The sequence below is a fragment of the Apodemus sylvaticus genome, chromosome 19 (assembly GCF_947179515.1).
Source record: "Apodemus sylvaticus chromosome 19, mApoSyl1.1, whole genome shotgun sequence".
NCBI lineage: Eukaryota > Metazoa > Chordata > Mammalia > Rodentia > Muridae > Apodemus > Apodemus sylvaticus.
Window position 1 is genome coordinate 57,027,884 of NC_067490.1, and position 15,870 is coordinate 57,043,753.

General features: G+C 36.8%; 1 protein-coding gene and 2 pseudogenes across 1 annotated transcript; all 3 read left to right on the forward strand.

Annotated features, from left to right (window-relative positions):
- The first annotated feature begins 1,031 nt into the window (after positions 1–1,031).
- On the forward strand, positions 1,032–9,625 carry LOC127670024 (zinc finger protein 431-like). Its single transcript, XM_052164316.1, has 3 exons — positions 1,032–1,041; positions 9,237–9,356; positions 9,561–9,625. Exons 1-3 carry the CDS (start codon positions 1,032–1,034, stop codon positions 9,623–9,625), a joined length of 195 nt encoding a protein of 64 aa, XP_052020276.1.
- Positions 9,626–9,757: 132 nt separating this feature from the next.
- On the forward strand, positions 9,758–12,201 carry LOC127669248 (zinc finger protein 431-like; annotated as a pseudogene).
- Positions 12,202–13,035: 834 nt separating this feature from the next.
- Positions 13,036–13,711, forward strand: LOC127669249 (frataxin, mitochondrial-like; annotated as a pseudogene).
- The last annotated feature ends 2,159 nt before the right edge of the window (positions 13,712–15,870 follow it).

Sequence of the window (15,870 nt, forward strand, 5' to 3'; positions counted from 1 at the left end):
CCAGTTATTCTTGGGTCCCGAAGAGGCACTACCTGAGGGTCAAAAATGGGGGGAAGAGAGAAGGGAGGCCAAGCACACTAACAAAGTCAGTCAGTCTGGGTTGTGTCAAAGCCTCATTTAATGTCGGGGAGGTAAATGAGTTTTAAGGCTTACAGAGAAGGAATTGACCTTCACACAAGAACAAAGGAGGGAAGGGTGGAGCCACCCCTAGTGATCGAAGCAGGAAGAGAGGAGGTCGTTCGGTGGGGACACCCACCGGGAGTTAACGCGGGCATGTTAACTCAGGCAGGAACTCACACTCTTCTCACACCGACAGCTCATGGGGAAGACTCTAGTTAATTGTTCTCATATTTTAGCAGCCACCACCTTAGGGCCATGAGTAAGCATTAAATCTGAATAGCTCAGGACAGCTTCCCACAGAAATTGGCCAAGAATTCTTTACTTTGTTTACTCATACTTTGTTAATCTATCTGTAACAAGCTGCTTGATTATGAAGGCATGTGGGTTCTTGGGAGTACTTGTACTTCCCATATGTTTTTGTTCATAACTTATTGGGGAACATACTCTTTTTTCACTGTCATGCAGTAGAAGAAAACTAGAACATAATCACATTGTAATTTTACACTCCTTGAAAGATTTTACTGGGATATATAAACTATGGGAAAAACAATTACCTTTTGTAACCTTGCTTCATATTTCAAAACTACATATGTATATATATAAAGTTTGTATATGAATATGTTGGAACTTTGTTCACTCCATCAAATCTGTATATTTGCATAAGTATAAATCTTGTGTGGGTGTGGTTGTTGGCCCTTGCTCTATACTCCAACTTGTGTATGTATATATATGTGTGTATATGTGTGTGTGTCTGTATGTGTGTATATATATATATATATATATATATATATATGTATATATATATATGTGGGTAAGTGTGTATAGTTCATATGCTTATATGTATATATATATGAAATGCTTGGAAGCTGCTTGTTGGAACTTTGTTCCATCTACCCATAAGGTATGTGTATATGGATATATGTGTATAATTGCATATGTGTACATATGTGCATTTTGAAATGCTTCGATCCCGCTATTTGGAAGTTTGCTCCATCCATTCAGTGTGTGAATGTGTATTTGTCTACCCATCCATCTGTCTGTTTGCCTGTTTATCTCTACATATATACATTTGCATATATGTATTTATATGTTTGGTGTTATTAGAATCTTCATTTTGCTTCAGTCTCTCTATTTATGTGTATGTGTATTAATTTTCTCTCTTTCCGTTTCTTTTCACTGGTCCTTAAGCATTAAATTAGAGCTCAGAGTTTTTTGTTAGCCATAGGAAGTGACTGTCCTATTGTCTCAAACTTTGTTCCCTTAGAAAAAAGTTTGCTGAGCAATTTCTCTAAACACTGGCTGTCATAACCAGCAGCCCCCATTGCTTGGTATCTTGCCAACCCCTTTCAGTCCTTCTTAGTACTGACCACCATTTGTTGCTTACATTGATTTAGTCTCTCCTGATTATCAAAGCTGGTCTATTCTGGAAGAATGGAGGCAGAGTGGGGGTATGATCTGTGTGAGGGGTACTGGGAAGAGAGTGGTGCTTATATTGGGATAGAAATGAATAAATAAGTAAATAAATAAAAAGAAGAATGTTTTGCTGGATACAGTAGTTTGTGCTGACATCTGTGGTCTTTGAGTGTCTGCAAGACATCTGTCTGGGACCTTCTGGTTTTTACCATCTCTGTTGAGACGTCTCAGGTGCAATTCTGATAGGTACACCTTTATATATTTCTTGTCCTTTTTCCTTTGCAGTGTTTAATATTCTTTCTTTGTTCCATACATTTAATGTTTTGATTATTATTTGGTAGGAGGATGTTCTTTTCTGGTCCAGTCTCTTTGGTGTTCTGTAAGCATCATGTATAGCCATTTCTTTGTTTAGGTTAAAGAAATTTTCTGCTATGATTTTGTTGAAGATATTTTCTGGGGCCATATATCTGGGTATTTTCTTCTCTGTCTCCTCACTGAGATTGATATTTTCTAGTTCCATCCATTTGCCTGCAATGCTCATGATGTCCCCATTCTTGATAGCTGAATAATATTCAACTGTGTAAATCAACTATATTTTCTTTATTCATTCTTCCTCTGTGGGACATCTGGGCTGTTTGTAGATTTTGACTATCACAGATAAGGCTGCTATGAACATAGTGGAACACATGCCCCTGTGATATGGTGGGGCATCTTTTCGGTATATGCCCCAAAATAGTTTAGCTTGGTCTTCAATTTCTTTTCAATTTTCGGAGGAACGTCCAGATTGACTTCCAGAATGGTTATATGAGTTTGCAATCCCCCCAGCAAAAATCACATGCTCATCTTATTAGATGTTGAAAAAGCATTTAACAAAATACAAACCCATTCATATTGAGAGATCAGGAATCCAAAGTCCATACTTTAGCATAATAAAAGCAATATACAGCAAATCAACAGCCATTATCAAACTAAATGAAAAGATATTCATTTCATTTTTAAAGGCTTCTACAAGTTAATTGTATTTTTTCTGTATTTCTTTAAGGAATTTATTTATTTCCTCTTTAAAGGCCTCTATCATCTTTATACAATGAGATCTAAGGTCATTTTCTTTCTCTGCTGGTGTGTCAGGATATGCAGGGCTGCTATAGAAGGGCAGCTGAATTTTGATGATGCTTTAGTGCCCTGGTTTTTATGGATTGTGTTCCTGTGCTGGCCTTTAGCTATCTGGTTGTCTCTGTTGTTACATATCCTGATAGGCCCTGGTGGTAGTGAGCCTCTTGAGACTGCAGGTAGAGCTAGTAGTCCCTAATGATAGCAGGCCTCTGGTTGTCCTGGGTGGCAGCAGGCCTCCAGAGAGAAAGGCTGAACTGTTGCCCAGAGTTTGCAGATCCCAGAATCAAAGTACTTTTTTTTTAACAACTGAGAAATATGCCATAATATAAATGTATCACAATTTGTCCATTCTTAAGTTGAGAAAAATCTAGCTTGTTTTCAGTTTCTACTTAGTATTATTAAAGCCCCTATGTACATAGTTGAGCTAGTGTTCTTGTGATAGGATGGAATGTATTTTGGGTATATGCCCAAGAGTAATATAGCTGGGACTTGAAGTGTACAAATCCTCAGCTCTAGGGCTGTCAGTTGTGCTATTAAGTTGCTAGTAAGAGATCTCTCTAGTTATTTTTTATGTATGCACTTAGTGCTACCAAGTGTTTGGTTATCACTACTTTCCTGGTATCCCATAAGTTTGAAAATGTATATTCATTTTCATGGAATTCTAGAAAATCTTTTATTTTGTGTTTTTATTTTTATCTTCATCTTTAAAATTCTTTTTTTTTTATTTCTGTCTTCATCTTTAAAATTCTTTCTTTTTAATTTCTATCTTCACCCATTCTTTATTCTGTAGAGAGTTATATAGTTTCCATGAGTTTTTCAGCTTTCCTTTTTTTGTTTTGTTTTTTTTTTTTTGTTGTTGTTGTTTTCGAGACAGGGTTTCTCTGTGTAGCCCTGGCTGTCCTGAAACTCACTCTGTAGACCAGGCTGGCCTCGAACTCAGAAATCCACCTGCCTCTGCCTCCCAAGTGCTGGGATTACAGGCGTGCGCTACCACCGCCCGGCTTGTTTTTCAGCTTTCTTATATTTCTGTTTTTCATGCTTTGTGGGTTTCATCCATGGTGGTCTGATAGGACACAGGGGGTTATTTCAGTATTCTTGTATCTGATAAAATTTGCATTGTGTTCACATATGACATTCATTTTGGAGGAAATTCCAAATGTTGCTGAGAGTAGGGTATATTCTTTTGTTTTGGGGATGATTGTTCTGGAAATATCAGTTGGGCTCATTTCCATTTTAAGGTTTATTCGCTGGAAATTTTCTCTGTTTAGTTTTTATCTGGAGGACCTGTTCATTGGTGAGAGTGATTGAAGTCTGTGACAATCAGTGTGAGGATCAATGTATGGCAGAAATGTTTCTTTTACAAGCATAGGAGCTCTTATATATAGGTCATAGATGTTAATAATTGAAATATTGTCTTAGTACACTTTATTTTGAATATATAGAATCCTTCCCTATCTCTTTTGATTAATTTTTATTTGTCTATTTTATTAGATACTAAAATAGCTTAATTCTTAGGTACATTTGCTTGGAATAACTTTCCAACCCTGTACAGTGAGGTAATGTGTATCCTTGATTTTGGACTGTATTTCTTGTATGCAATGAAGGCTGATTCTGATTTAGCATCCATTCTGTTTACCTATGTCTATTTATTGGAGAATTGAGTCATTGATATTGAGAGATATCAATGAACAGTGATTTTAAATTTATTTATTTGTTTATTTATTTATTTGGAGACAGAGTTTCTCTGTGTAGCCTTGACTGTCCTGGAACTCATTCTGTAGACCAGGCTGGCCTTGAACTCAGAAATCCACTTGCCTCTGCCTCCCAAGTACTGGGATTAAAGGTGTGTGCCACCACTACCAGGCTATGATTTTTAATTTTTCATATTTTGTTGCTGTTGGTTGTGATGGTGGTAGTAGTTGTGGTGGTAGTATGTATGTGAGTATGGTGTGTTTGTGTGCTTTCTTTTGGTTTTGCTGATAATGTGAAATTATTTATTTCCTTTGGTTCATTTTTGTAGTTAACCACCTTGGATTAGAATTTTTCCTTCTAGCACCTTGTGTAGGGCTGTTTAAACAGATAGTATTTAAATCTGACTTTATCAGGGAATATATTATTTTTTCCATTTATGGTGATTGAAAAATTTTGCCTGTACTAATCTCATCTAGCATCTGTAGTTTTTTAGAGTGTGCACCATATGTACACTCCAGGTCTTGGCTTTCAGAGTGTTGAGAAGACATGTATAATTCAAATAGGTTTGCAAATATGTTTTTTGTTTTGTTTTGTTTGCTTGTTTTGGCTTCCCATTTCAGTTTTTCATATTATATCTTTGTTCTGAATGTTTACTATTTTGATTATTATGTGGTAATGGGACTTTCTTTTCTGGAACAATCCATTTAGTATTTTGTATGATTCTTGTACCCTCATAGACATCATATTCTTTAGGTGAGGAAAATTTTCCTTTATGAACTTATTGAAAATATTTTCCAGACCTTTGTGCTGATACACTTCTTCTTCCTCTATTCCTGTTATTTGAGTTTTTTTCCCAGAGTTCGTGAATATTTTGTGCCAGTAAGTATTGAGAATTAACATTTTTGTTGCCTGATGTATCCATTTCTATTGTGTTTTCGATTCTTCCTTTTCTATTTTGTGGTTGAACCATGTTTCTGTAGTTCTTTGTTGCAATTTAAAAATTTTCATTTACAGGATTCTGTTAGTTTCTGCTTTCTTTATTGCTTCTATTTCTGCTTTTAGACCTTGAACAATTTCATGTGTTTCTTTGAACTGTTTACTCTTTCCTGTTTTCTTTGGTTTTTCTCTTCATTGTTTGATTTCATTTCCTTGATATCATTACAGGACTTAGCACTTCCTCTTTAGGGACCTCCATCATTAAATAGTTAGTTTTCAGGTCTTTTTCTTTGTTTTCAGCTATGTTAGAGTATTCAGGGCCTGCTGTCATAGAATAGCTTGGCTCAGTTGATGACATATTTCCCTGGCCGTTATTGATTATGTCCCTATGCTCGTGTGTAGGCATTTGCATTTGAGGTGAGTATAAAGGTCTAGGTGCTAATTTCTGAGGTTTGTCTTGTATTCCTCGGAGTTTTCTTCCTGGGTTTCTTTTTAGTCTCTGGATTTTCAGAGTGTCTGTTGGCTAGTGTTGCCTTTTATACCCATCTGCTTTCCAGGTGTGTTCAAGGAAGAATGTTTGTGCTGTTGTAACCTGGAGTAAGGGGAGACCATGAAAATATGATCATAGCAGTGCAAAAAAAAAGATATAGACAAGGGAGACTTGAGGCTGCCTCTGGTGTTCTAGTCCAGTGCTAGGATCTACTGTTAAAATTGCATCTGGGGTAACAGATAATGGGGTAGGTCTTTGAACAGACACCTTAGTTTTCTGGCAAGTGGGACATGTACATAGTAGGCATATCTGCCCATAGCACTTGGCTTAGACAGAGATGAGGAAGTAAAAGAAGGGCAGATGGAGATCATTTGTGGTATCTGTAAGAGGCATGGAAAGGAAGAGGAACCTTCCTCCAGTATTCTATTCTAGGGTTAAGAGCAACTGTGAGAGTAGGGTCTAGGATATCAGATAGTGTAGTAGGTTTTTTGACAGTCTACTTAGTCTCCTGGCAGGCATGGCTTGTTGGTTGAGAAGGGGTTCTCTGCCTTTTGTTGAGGACTCAGTTACAGATAGATCTGGAAGAGAAATGCAGATGGGAATGGACAGAAGTTACGGACATGGGGAGAGGAAGCTGCTCATTAGAGTAAACCTCGAGTATTGGGTCTCAAGTAACAGAATGGGGAAGGTCTGGAAGCATCATCCTACCTAGTTCCATACCCAATACCAATCCTATAATTCTTGTTTTAGCAACTGTGTAATATTTATAAGTCTGTCTTTGTATCTTTTATAAACAGTGACACCATGTATGTTGTGTGATTTTATTAATTATATTATATTGCTGTTCCTATGAAAAATGATAGACCTCTACCTAATTTCATCTTCTGAAAATTTACTATATCATGTCATGTGTTCCTTTTTAAAAGCCCCTTCAATACCTGAGATGCTTTTGTTTAGAAGATTTAATCACAACAGGAGAGAAGTAAGTTAGAACAAAAAAAGGTACTAAAACAGGGATTTTTGCTGCCAGACAGAACCTGGAAGTATTCTTTCTCTTTTGGAAGAATGTCAAAAACATCAAGAATTGAGATGGCAAAGAGCATAGAGAACACTGAGCTGTTCTTTTTTTGTTTTGTTTTGGTTTTTTTTTGTTTTTTTTGGGGGGGGGGTTGTTGTTGTTGTTTCGAGACAGGGTTTCTCTGTATAGCCCTGGCTGTCCTGGAACTCACTCTGTAGACCAGGCTGGCCTGGAACACAAAAATCCGCCTGCCATTGCCTCCCAGAGTGCTGGGATTACAGGCCTGCGCCACCACCGCCCGACTTGAGCTGTTCTTTTAGGACCTGTAATTTGAAAGTGATGCAGACATCGGAAGCTGAGGTTGTAGGATGTCAGTGAAAATAGACTTCATAAAAAATTTCTAGATATTTTGTGACAAAATGTTTCTTATTACGCCCATATCCTGAGAAATTGAGTAAGACAGAATTAAAAAATAGTGGACTAATTTCTTAGATGCAATAATAAATCTGTTTAATTGTTATTATTAGTGACTCATTCAGGATTACAGTGAAAAGAAGCAACAAGAGCAGAATCAAATACAAACTCTGATTTTTCAGATAAACAGCACTAGGTAGTTTCAGATGACACTTGGAAATGCCCTAAAACGTGTCCTAAGAGTAACACTCCCTCCTGCTAACCTTTAAATTAGTAGAATGAGTAAGCTAAGGGAATTCGAGTCCCAGATAGAAACTTCATATAAAATGTATTGCAACTGTGGTACTAGTGTGTGCTATATTCCAACCCAATTTGGAAGCTGAACTTTGCAAGGTCATCCATGCTGTACTGGTTCTGGAAGCAAGAAAGATGCAAAATTCAAAGTCATATTTTTTTTTCCTCTATGGTTTTTGTTCAGCATTGTTCTAGCTATGTATGTTTGGCAGAGTCAGAACCCCAGTTTAAGAAAAAAAAACAACTGTGAGTTCCTTGCATGAAGGTTTGAGTATGAAGCCTGAGTTGCATTTTGAGAACACAATATGTTGAAATACTAAGCTATGAGAGATCTGCCATGGAGAGATGGATATAGGAAATGGATTTACCTAAACTAATAGAAGTATGTGAGGTTGCAGGCATAGGGCCATCTAAACCCTTTGAAACTGAAGCCCCATTGACTGAGACAGAGCCACAGGATTTGGTGTTTGGGCTCCTTGGTCCAGTCTTCTCTCACTGTGTACATATTCATCTCTATTGAAATTGGAAAGGGTATTCTTTACAATTTGCAATTGTATGCTGGGAAGATATCACTTCTTTTCAGATTTTACAAGTTATGGCAGTGGAGAGATTACTGTGAGTGTCAGAAGAGACTTTGGATAATTGGACCATGTACAAGCTGTTGCAGACTATTAGGATCATTGAAGTTAAACTAAATGAATTTTCATCTGCGATGACCATGAGCCTATAGTAGCCAGAGGCAAAATGTAGTTGGTTGAATGAAGAAACTTCTGCATAGATGATGTCTTTGAACTTTTGTTCCTTTCTTTAAGGACCTCACAGAAACTTTTCTAGGAGCCTTTTTACATTTCTTATTGGGAATGGGATTTGGGTATCTGTAGACTCAACCCATTTTCTGGTTGTGTGTGTGTGTGTGTGTGTGTGTGTGTGTGTGTGTGTGTGTCTACTGTGTTCTGATTGAAACTGACTAGTCAGCTTTTTTCTCATGCTGTCATCTCTTCATGACATGATAGACTCTATCCCAAAATCACATAAGAAACAGTAGAAGCAGTTGCTATTCAGTGCTAAGCTATTTTGTTATCCTGATGTTTTTACATTTTTTGGTTTTGTTATTTCTGAAGTTGAAGTTTCAACGACTTTTTCTATCTTTTTAATTCATTTGATTGATTTTGGCAGGGAAATTAGGGTCTTATTATATTCCTCTAGCTGTCCTGAAACTCATTGCATCAGTCAGGATGATATCCAACTCAATGAGATAACTCCTACATCTGCCTCCAGAATTCTGAGATCAAAAGCATGAGCTAATACACCCACCTTGCCCATTATTTTTTCCTAGTTAGTAATTGTTCATACATTTTCTCTGATGTGTGTTCAGTACAGTTTACTTCTCTCTCTCTCTCTCTCTCTCTCTCTCTCTCTCTCTCTCTCTCTCTCTCTCTCTCTCTCCTCTGTCTTTCTGTGTGTGTGTGTGTGTGTATTTGTCTGTCTCTCTTTGTCTCTCTGTTAGTTGGCATTTCTCTTGCAAGCCTATATACTATTCCAATGACACAGAAATGACAGGGGTGAACATTATTATTCAGTTTCTATCTGAAATAATTTTTGCAATTACATTAATACTTCTGTGTCAAAAAATCAGTGGGGCAGAACCAGAATTATATAAATATATTGACAGTGAGGCATACATTTAAAGTGATATTGGCATCATGATTTGTATTATACACTTGTATGGGATATTTTAGAATGCAGTGACCTATGATGATGTGTGTGTAAACTTCACTCCGGAAGAGTGGACTTTACTGGATCCTTCACAGAAGAGTCTCTACAGAGATGTGATGCTGGAGACCTACAGGAATCTCACTGCTATAGGTAAGACAGTGAATTTCCTTTCACCTTTTAAAATAAAAGGACAATTGTTTCTTTGGTATCATTGCTGTTCTGTGATTTCAATTGAGAATGGCGAATAATGAGGTAAATTAATCAGGTATGGGTCTAAGGTTCACTGGAGAAACTAACTTAAATTTTCCCCAATTTCCAATAATCTGTTATAAATTTTCTGTTACTATATTTTAGGCTACAGTTGGGAAGATGACAATATCAAAGACTATTTTCAAAGTTCTAGAAGACATGGAAGGTAATCTTCATGTGCAAGTTGGTTTGAATATGCCTCTGAAGCAATTTTAATGTTCCTTTGAAGTTTTAAAGAACAGCAACAATGTAAAAAAGCACAGCTTTAAGTATATCAATGATTATTAAATTCTCACAAAACCATGTACCTCAATTTGAGGTATCTGATTTGTATTTCCAGTGCATTGTTGTAAGGAGGATATAATCAATGCCTTAATCAATACTAGCATTTGTGTCATAGCCCCATTCAATTATGCTATAGAAATGGTTATCAGTTTAATCCCATACCAGTTTGATATTGCAAAATGTATATGCATTGAATAGGTGATAAGTATATGTGGAAAGCCTTCTAATAGGTAAATAGCCCGTAGTAAAGCTGGTGCTACTTATATACTTGTAGTGACATTGCTAACTTTAAGTGAGAAGGGGATAGTTTATGAAAGACAAGAATGTTGTTTTGGAGAAATCTCAATCCCTTGCCTCAGGTCTATGATGAAGACAGTGTCAACCTTTGTAAAATGCAATGTGGAACCCTTTCTTTTTCTTCTTTTAATAGAATAGGCATATTCTAAGTAACAATTAGTATAAGCGTTGTGAGCATAGGGATATTGAAAGAAGCAATGTACTCCTCTCTCTCTTAGTACAATTAGAGGATATGTAGTAGTCCCCACATTGAGTAGAGTTTTTTAATGTGATGCTAGTTACACTTATTTGGTTTTCCAATTTCATAAGGTTCGTCCACAAATTCACACTGCAGAAAATCCCTACAGTACCAGGAATGTGGAAATTCTTCTATTTGTCCTGGTTCACATTGTAAACGCAGTATACAAATATATTGTATTCTACACTAAAGGGAAATTTATGAATGTTCTCAGTGTGGTAAAGTTCTGAGCTTTTGTAATTTTCTTCAATAGGTGAAAAATTTCATCTAGATAAAGGATGCTATAAATGTGAGCAATATAATAAATTCAAAACAACCCATAACATAGGGGAATGCCATGAATGTAAACAAAGTGATTCGTCCTTACCATTAGACTAAATTGTAAAATTAATTTGTATAGATTGAAAGACCCATTAGTGTAATTAATGTAGTAAACCGTTTTCATGTGCCAATTGTCTTTGCAGGCATGAAAGAAGTCATAGTGGAGAGAAACCCTATGCATGTAACCAATGTGGTAAAGCCTTTTCATGTCATCATAGTCTCCAAATACATAAAAGAAGCCATACTGGAGAGAAACTCTATGAATGTAATCATTGTAATAAAGGCTTTCCATATCCCAGTGCTCTCCGAATACATAAAAGGATACACAGTGGAGAGAAACCCTATGAATGTAAACAGTGTGGTAAAGCCTTTGCATGTCATAGTTCTCTTCAAAGGCATGAAAGAATACATACTGGTGAGAAACCTTATGAATGTAGCCATTGTGGTAAAACCTTTACACATTATGATAGTCTCCAAATACATAAAAGAACTCACAGTGGAGAAAAACCATATGGGTGTAATCAATGTGGTAAAGACTTTGTAAGTCAGAGTTGTCTCCTAGAACATAAAAGAACACATACTGGAGAGAAACCCTGTGAATGTAACCAATGTGGCAAAGCCTTTGCATGTTCCAAGAGTCTCCAAATACATCAAAGAGCACACACTGGAGAGAAACCCTATGAATGTAACCAATGTGGTAAAGCCTTTGCATATGACAGTGTTCTCCGAACTCATAAAAGAACACACACTGGAGAGAAACCCTATGAATGTAACCAATGTGGTAAAGCTTTTACATATTACAGTGGTCTCCAAATACATAAAAGAACACACACTGGAGAGAAGCCCTATGAATGTAAGCAATGCGATAAAGCCTTTGCATGTAGCAGTCATTTTCAAAGGCATAAAAGAATTCATACTGGAGAGAAACCCTATAATTGTAACCAGTGTGGTAAAGCCTTTGCAAGTAAAAGTAATCTCCAAATTCATAAAAGAACACACACTAGAGAGAAACCCCGTGGATATAATCAATGCTGAAAAGACTTTGTAAGTCAGAGTCATCTCTTAGAACATGAAAGAAGACATACTGGAAAGAAACCCTATGAATGTACCCAATGTGGTAAAGCCTTTCCATATTACAGTGGTCTCCGAGTACATAAAAGAACACACACTGGAAGGAGTCCCTCTGAATGTGATTAATGTAGTAAAGCCTTTGCACATCATAATAGTCTCCAAATATATAAAAGAACACAGAGTGGAAAGAAACCCTGTGAATACAACCAATGTGGTAAAGCATTTCTATATTTCAGTGGTCTCCAAATACATAAAAGAACACACAAACAGGAGACAAACTATATGAATGTAATCAGTGCAATAAAGTCTTTGTACATCAGAATTACCTTCTCCTATATAAAAGAACACATACTGGAGAGAAACCCTATGAATGTTATCAATGTGATAAAGCTTTTCTAAGACTGAGACAGCTAGAATGTAAAACAATACATACATACCAGAGAGAAACCCTATGAGTGTACCGAATATGGTAAAATCTTTGCATGTCATTATCATCTTTGGAAACATGAATTCATACTACAAGAAGCTGTATGAATGTATTTGATATGGTGAACTTTTGTACAATTACATACTTGTCATCATGAAAGAATTCAAACTGGAGAGAAATTCTATGAATATGAGCAATGTGCTAAGGCCTTTGTGTTATGGGCCACTGAGATTCAACACTATTCAATGACCAGGTCAATATAAATGTCAAGAACTTATTTCAATCAAGCTACTACTGACTAATCAGGGCACATGATCAAACTCAGCAGCTGAACTGTGCCACAAACACTCCTGTCGCTGAACCAGAATATTTAAAAAAAAAACAAAACAAAACAAAAAAAACCCAACTTTTTAGCCTGAAAATCAAAAACATCTGTACTATTATGTATATATTTTTTCATCTCTCAGGATTTAGGAATAAGGGATGTCCTTATGTAGCTAATCTATGTCAACTGATGCAGAATATAGGTTTTGCAGCCTAACCAATAATATCTATTTGTTCTTTTGTATTTAGGAACAGTCATTATATTTTGAGGAACAAAAGACAAATAGCATAAGCTATGATTAGGAAGAGTCATGTTTAGGGGTACAAAAGATAAAAAATAGGAGCTGGTCTGGTATTTGGAAGTCTCCATCTCCTCTAGACCCTGGAGAGATAAACTTAGCCTTACCCTATGATGGCATGGAGACTGATAAAAAAGAGGCAATACCTAAGACAAGTTTCTTTTGCTTCTTCCTAATGTTTGTATATTATAGTCATCTTCAATAACATAAAAGGATACATATTAGAGAAGAACCCTATAAATGTAATCAATATCATAATCCTCCTTCACTATAGTTACCTACAAATACATAAAAGAACACACACTTGTGAGAAACAGTATGAATGTAACCAATGTGGTAAAGTCTTTCCACAACATAGTCATCTCCTAATCTATAAAAGAATACACACAGAGCTGCCACCTAAGAGGAGCAGCATGTGTGTGCTGCAGGCTTTTTGCCATGTTTGTGTAGTGGATCCACCTGGCTCAAGCAGGAGGGAGCTGATTGAGGCTGTGGTCACGGCCAACGCAGCCTGCCCCCATCCACAAAGTCCATTTGAACCTCCACTACCTGAGTCAGACTCTGAACAACAAAAAGCAGACACTCTGCATGGTGCATTTGAGGAACTCAAGATGTTGGACAACAGAAGCACTCTAAAAGAGATAGCTCATCAAAGACTCATAGAAGAGATGCTGAATGCCCTGGTAGTTCTTTGAATCCCTTGCAAACAAACCCTATCCCCTGGAGGACTATGATGTCTCCTTTGAGGGTGGCATGCTCACCATTAAGCTGAGCGGGGACCTAGGAAACTACATAATCAACAAGCAGGACCCAAAGAAGCAAATCCAGCTATCTTCTCCCTCCAGTAGCCCCAAACACTATGACTGGACTGGGAAAAACTGGGTGTAGTCCCATAGCAGTGTGTCTGCATGAGCTGCTGGCCAGGTTGCTGACTGAAGCATTAAGCACCAAATTGGACTTGTCTTCATTGGCCTATTCTGGAAAAGGCACTTGAATGCATGCCAAATTTAAAGATGTGAAAAAGTATCAGGCAAAGACCTAGCCTCCTTCTGTAACTGATTGTCCGGTTTCCCATGCCTGCTTCTGAAGACAGTCACACTGTGTGTGACAGCCTGTGAAAAAAGTACATTACCTCACCTTCTCCCAAAAATGCACACTAGAGAGAAATTCTAAGAATGTAACCAGTGTGTTAAAGACTTAGCACTTCTTAGTGGTCTACAAATACTTAAAAGAACACATACTATTTAGAAACTCTACAAATGTAGTCAATGTGATAAAGCCTTTTAAAACACAACGCACATATGTATGAATTCATAAAAGAACACATACTGAAGATGTGTGCCTACAGACCAGCAATGTGGGAAAGCCTTTGTATGTACTGGTAGTCATTAAAATTATGACAAAAAAGCCATACTCCAGGGAAACACCATGAATGTAGTCAGTGTGGTAAAGGTTTGCACTTCATGGTAACTTTATACAAGAGTAAAACCTTTAGCATGTAATCAGTCTGTTAAAGACTGTGTATATCACAATAGCCTTTGAAGACCTGAGAGAACTAAATGGAATCTATAAATATAAAGGCTTTGGTAAGATCATTAGTCAACATACTGATTTTCACTTATACAAGATTATGCTGGGATAAGCATGTGACATGTGTCTATAATCTATTCAACCATTATGATGTTCCTCCTTATTTTGTTTCTACTTGCAAGCTCGTATAGACAAAAGCCCTGTAAATTTAATGAATAAGGTATATTTTATATACCTTTTATATTTCACAATTCTCTTCAATTACATGAAAAACATCATCTAGGTGTAAAGCTTTATGGATGTGTATCAGTGCCTTATCTTTTGCTGTAAAATAGAATATCAAAAGCAACTTATAAAACAGTTTAATTTGATGTATGTTTCCAGAGGGATATGGGATCAGGGTGACAATGGCAATGTAAAAAATGTCACATGTCAGCTAAAACAGGAAGTTCTGAACTCATATCAGCAAGCTGAAGCATGAAGCAGAGAGTGGAAACTAGAAATTGTGTGTTGATGCAAAACTCTCAAGCCCATTCCCAGTGACATATTTACTTCAGCAGGGCAATATTTCTTAAATCTCTCCAATGGAAACCACCAACTGAGGAGGACTGATTTTTCTGACTTGAAGCCTACATGCTTCCTGTCTCTTATCTTACATGAACCAATACATGATGAAGAAAAACTCAGTAGGGAAGCTTTCAGGTGCCTTAACACCTGAGTTACTGGAATGAATCCTTACAGAAGAAAAACATCATGGGATGTCATTGTGTCTCTGTGTGTGTGTGTATGTGTACATTAATGCTGGTTTCCATGAATGTTGAACACTTTGATATTCTTGTAGGAGGAATTCAAGGAAGTTGTTAAAAGCCTGACTTGGTCCTGGGTATGAAATTATCTTAACTGCTCAGCCAGGTCTCTAGTCTTGTAAATATTTTAAAGACTTTATATGTCTTCATGATGTCAGGACATTCAGGAAAGAACTCATACAAGTGAAAAACCCTATTCTTGTAAACAATTTGATACAGGCTTTAGATCTCATAGTTGTCTTTAATTTCAAGAAAAAAAAATCAAACGTGTTTTAAAACTTTTCATATTAGTTTTGAAGGAAGTGAATAATTTACCATATTCATTCAAGTGTAATGGAAGAGATCTCAGATTCTTGTGCTGTTCTGTATGGCCATGAAAGGGACAGCTTAACATGGTTCCCACCCATGGAGCAGGGCTAGCAGGGTGTTGGCCTCCACAAGTGTTGACAGTTCCTGTGGACCTAGGGCTTATTTGTATAATGATGTACATAATTTCTTCATGTTTCTCCTTTTGGAAATATTTTCCCTCCCAAGGTTACTGGGTAATGTTCTTCCTGCCAAGGATATTGACTACATGATAATTAGAAACAGCATGAGTCCAGGGAACAAGGGTGTGTATATGTTCCTCAGCAAAAATGCTAAATGCTGTGACCTTCAAGGCAGCTGTTAAGGATGTGGGAAAGAAATTTGCAAATGCAAACTCAAAAATATATAATTTCTTTTTTAAAATTATTTTTCCTTTATTGATATATATATTTTTTATTTACATTTCAAATGATTTCCCCTTTTCTGAGTCCCCACTCCCCGCAAGACCCAT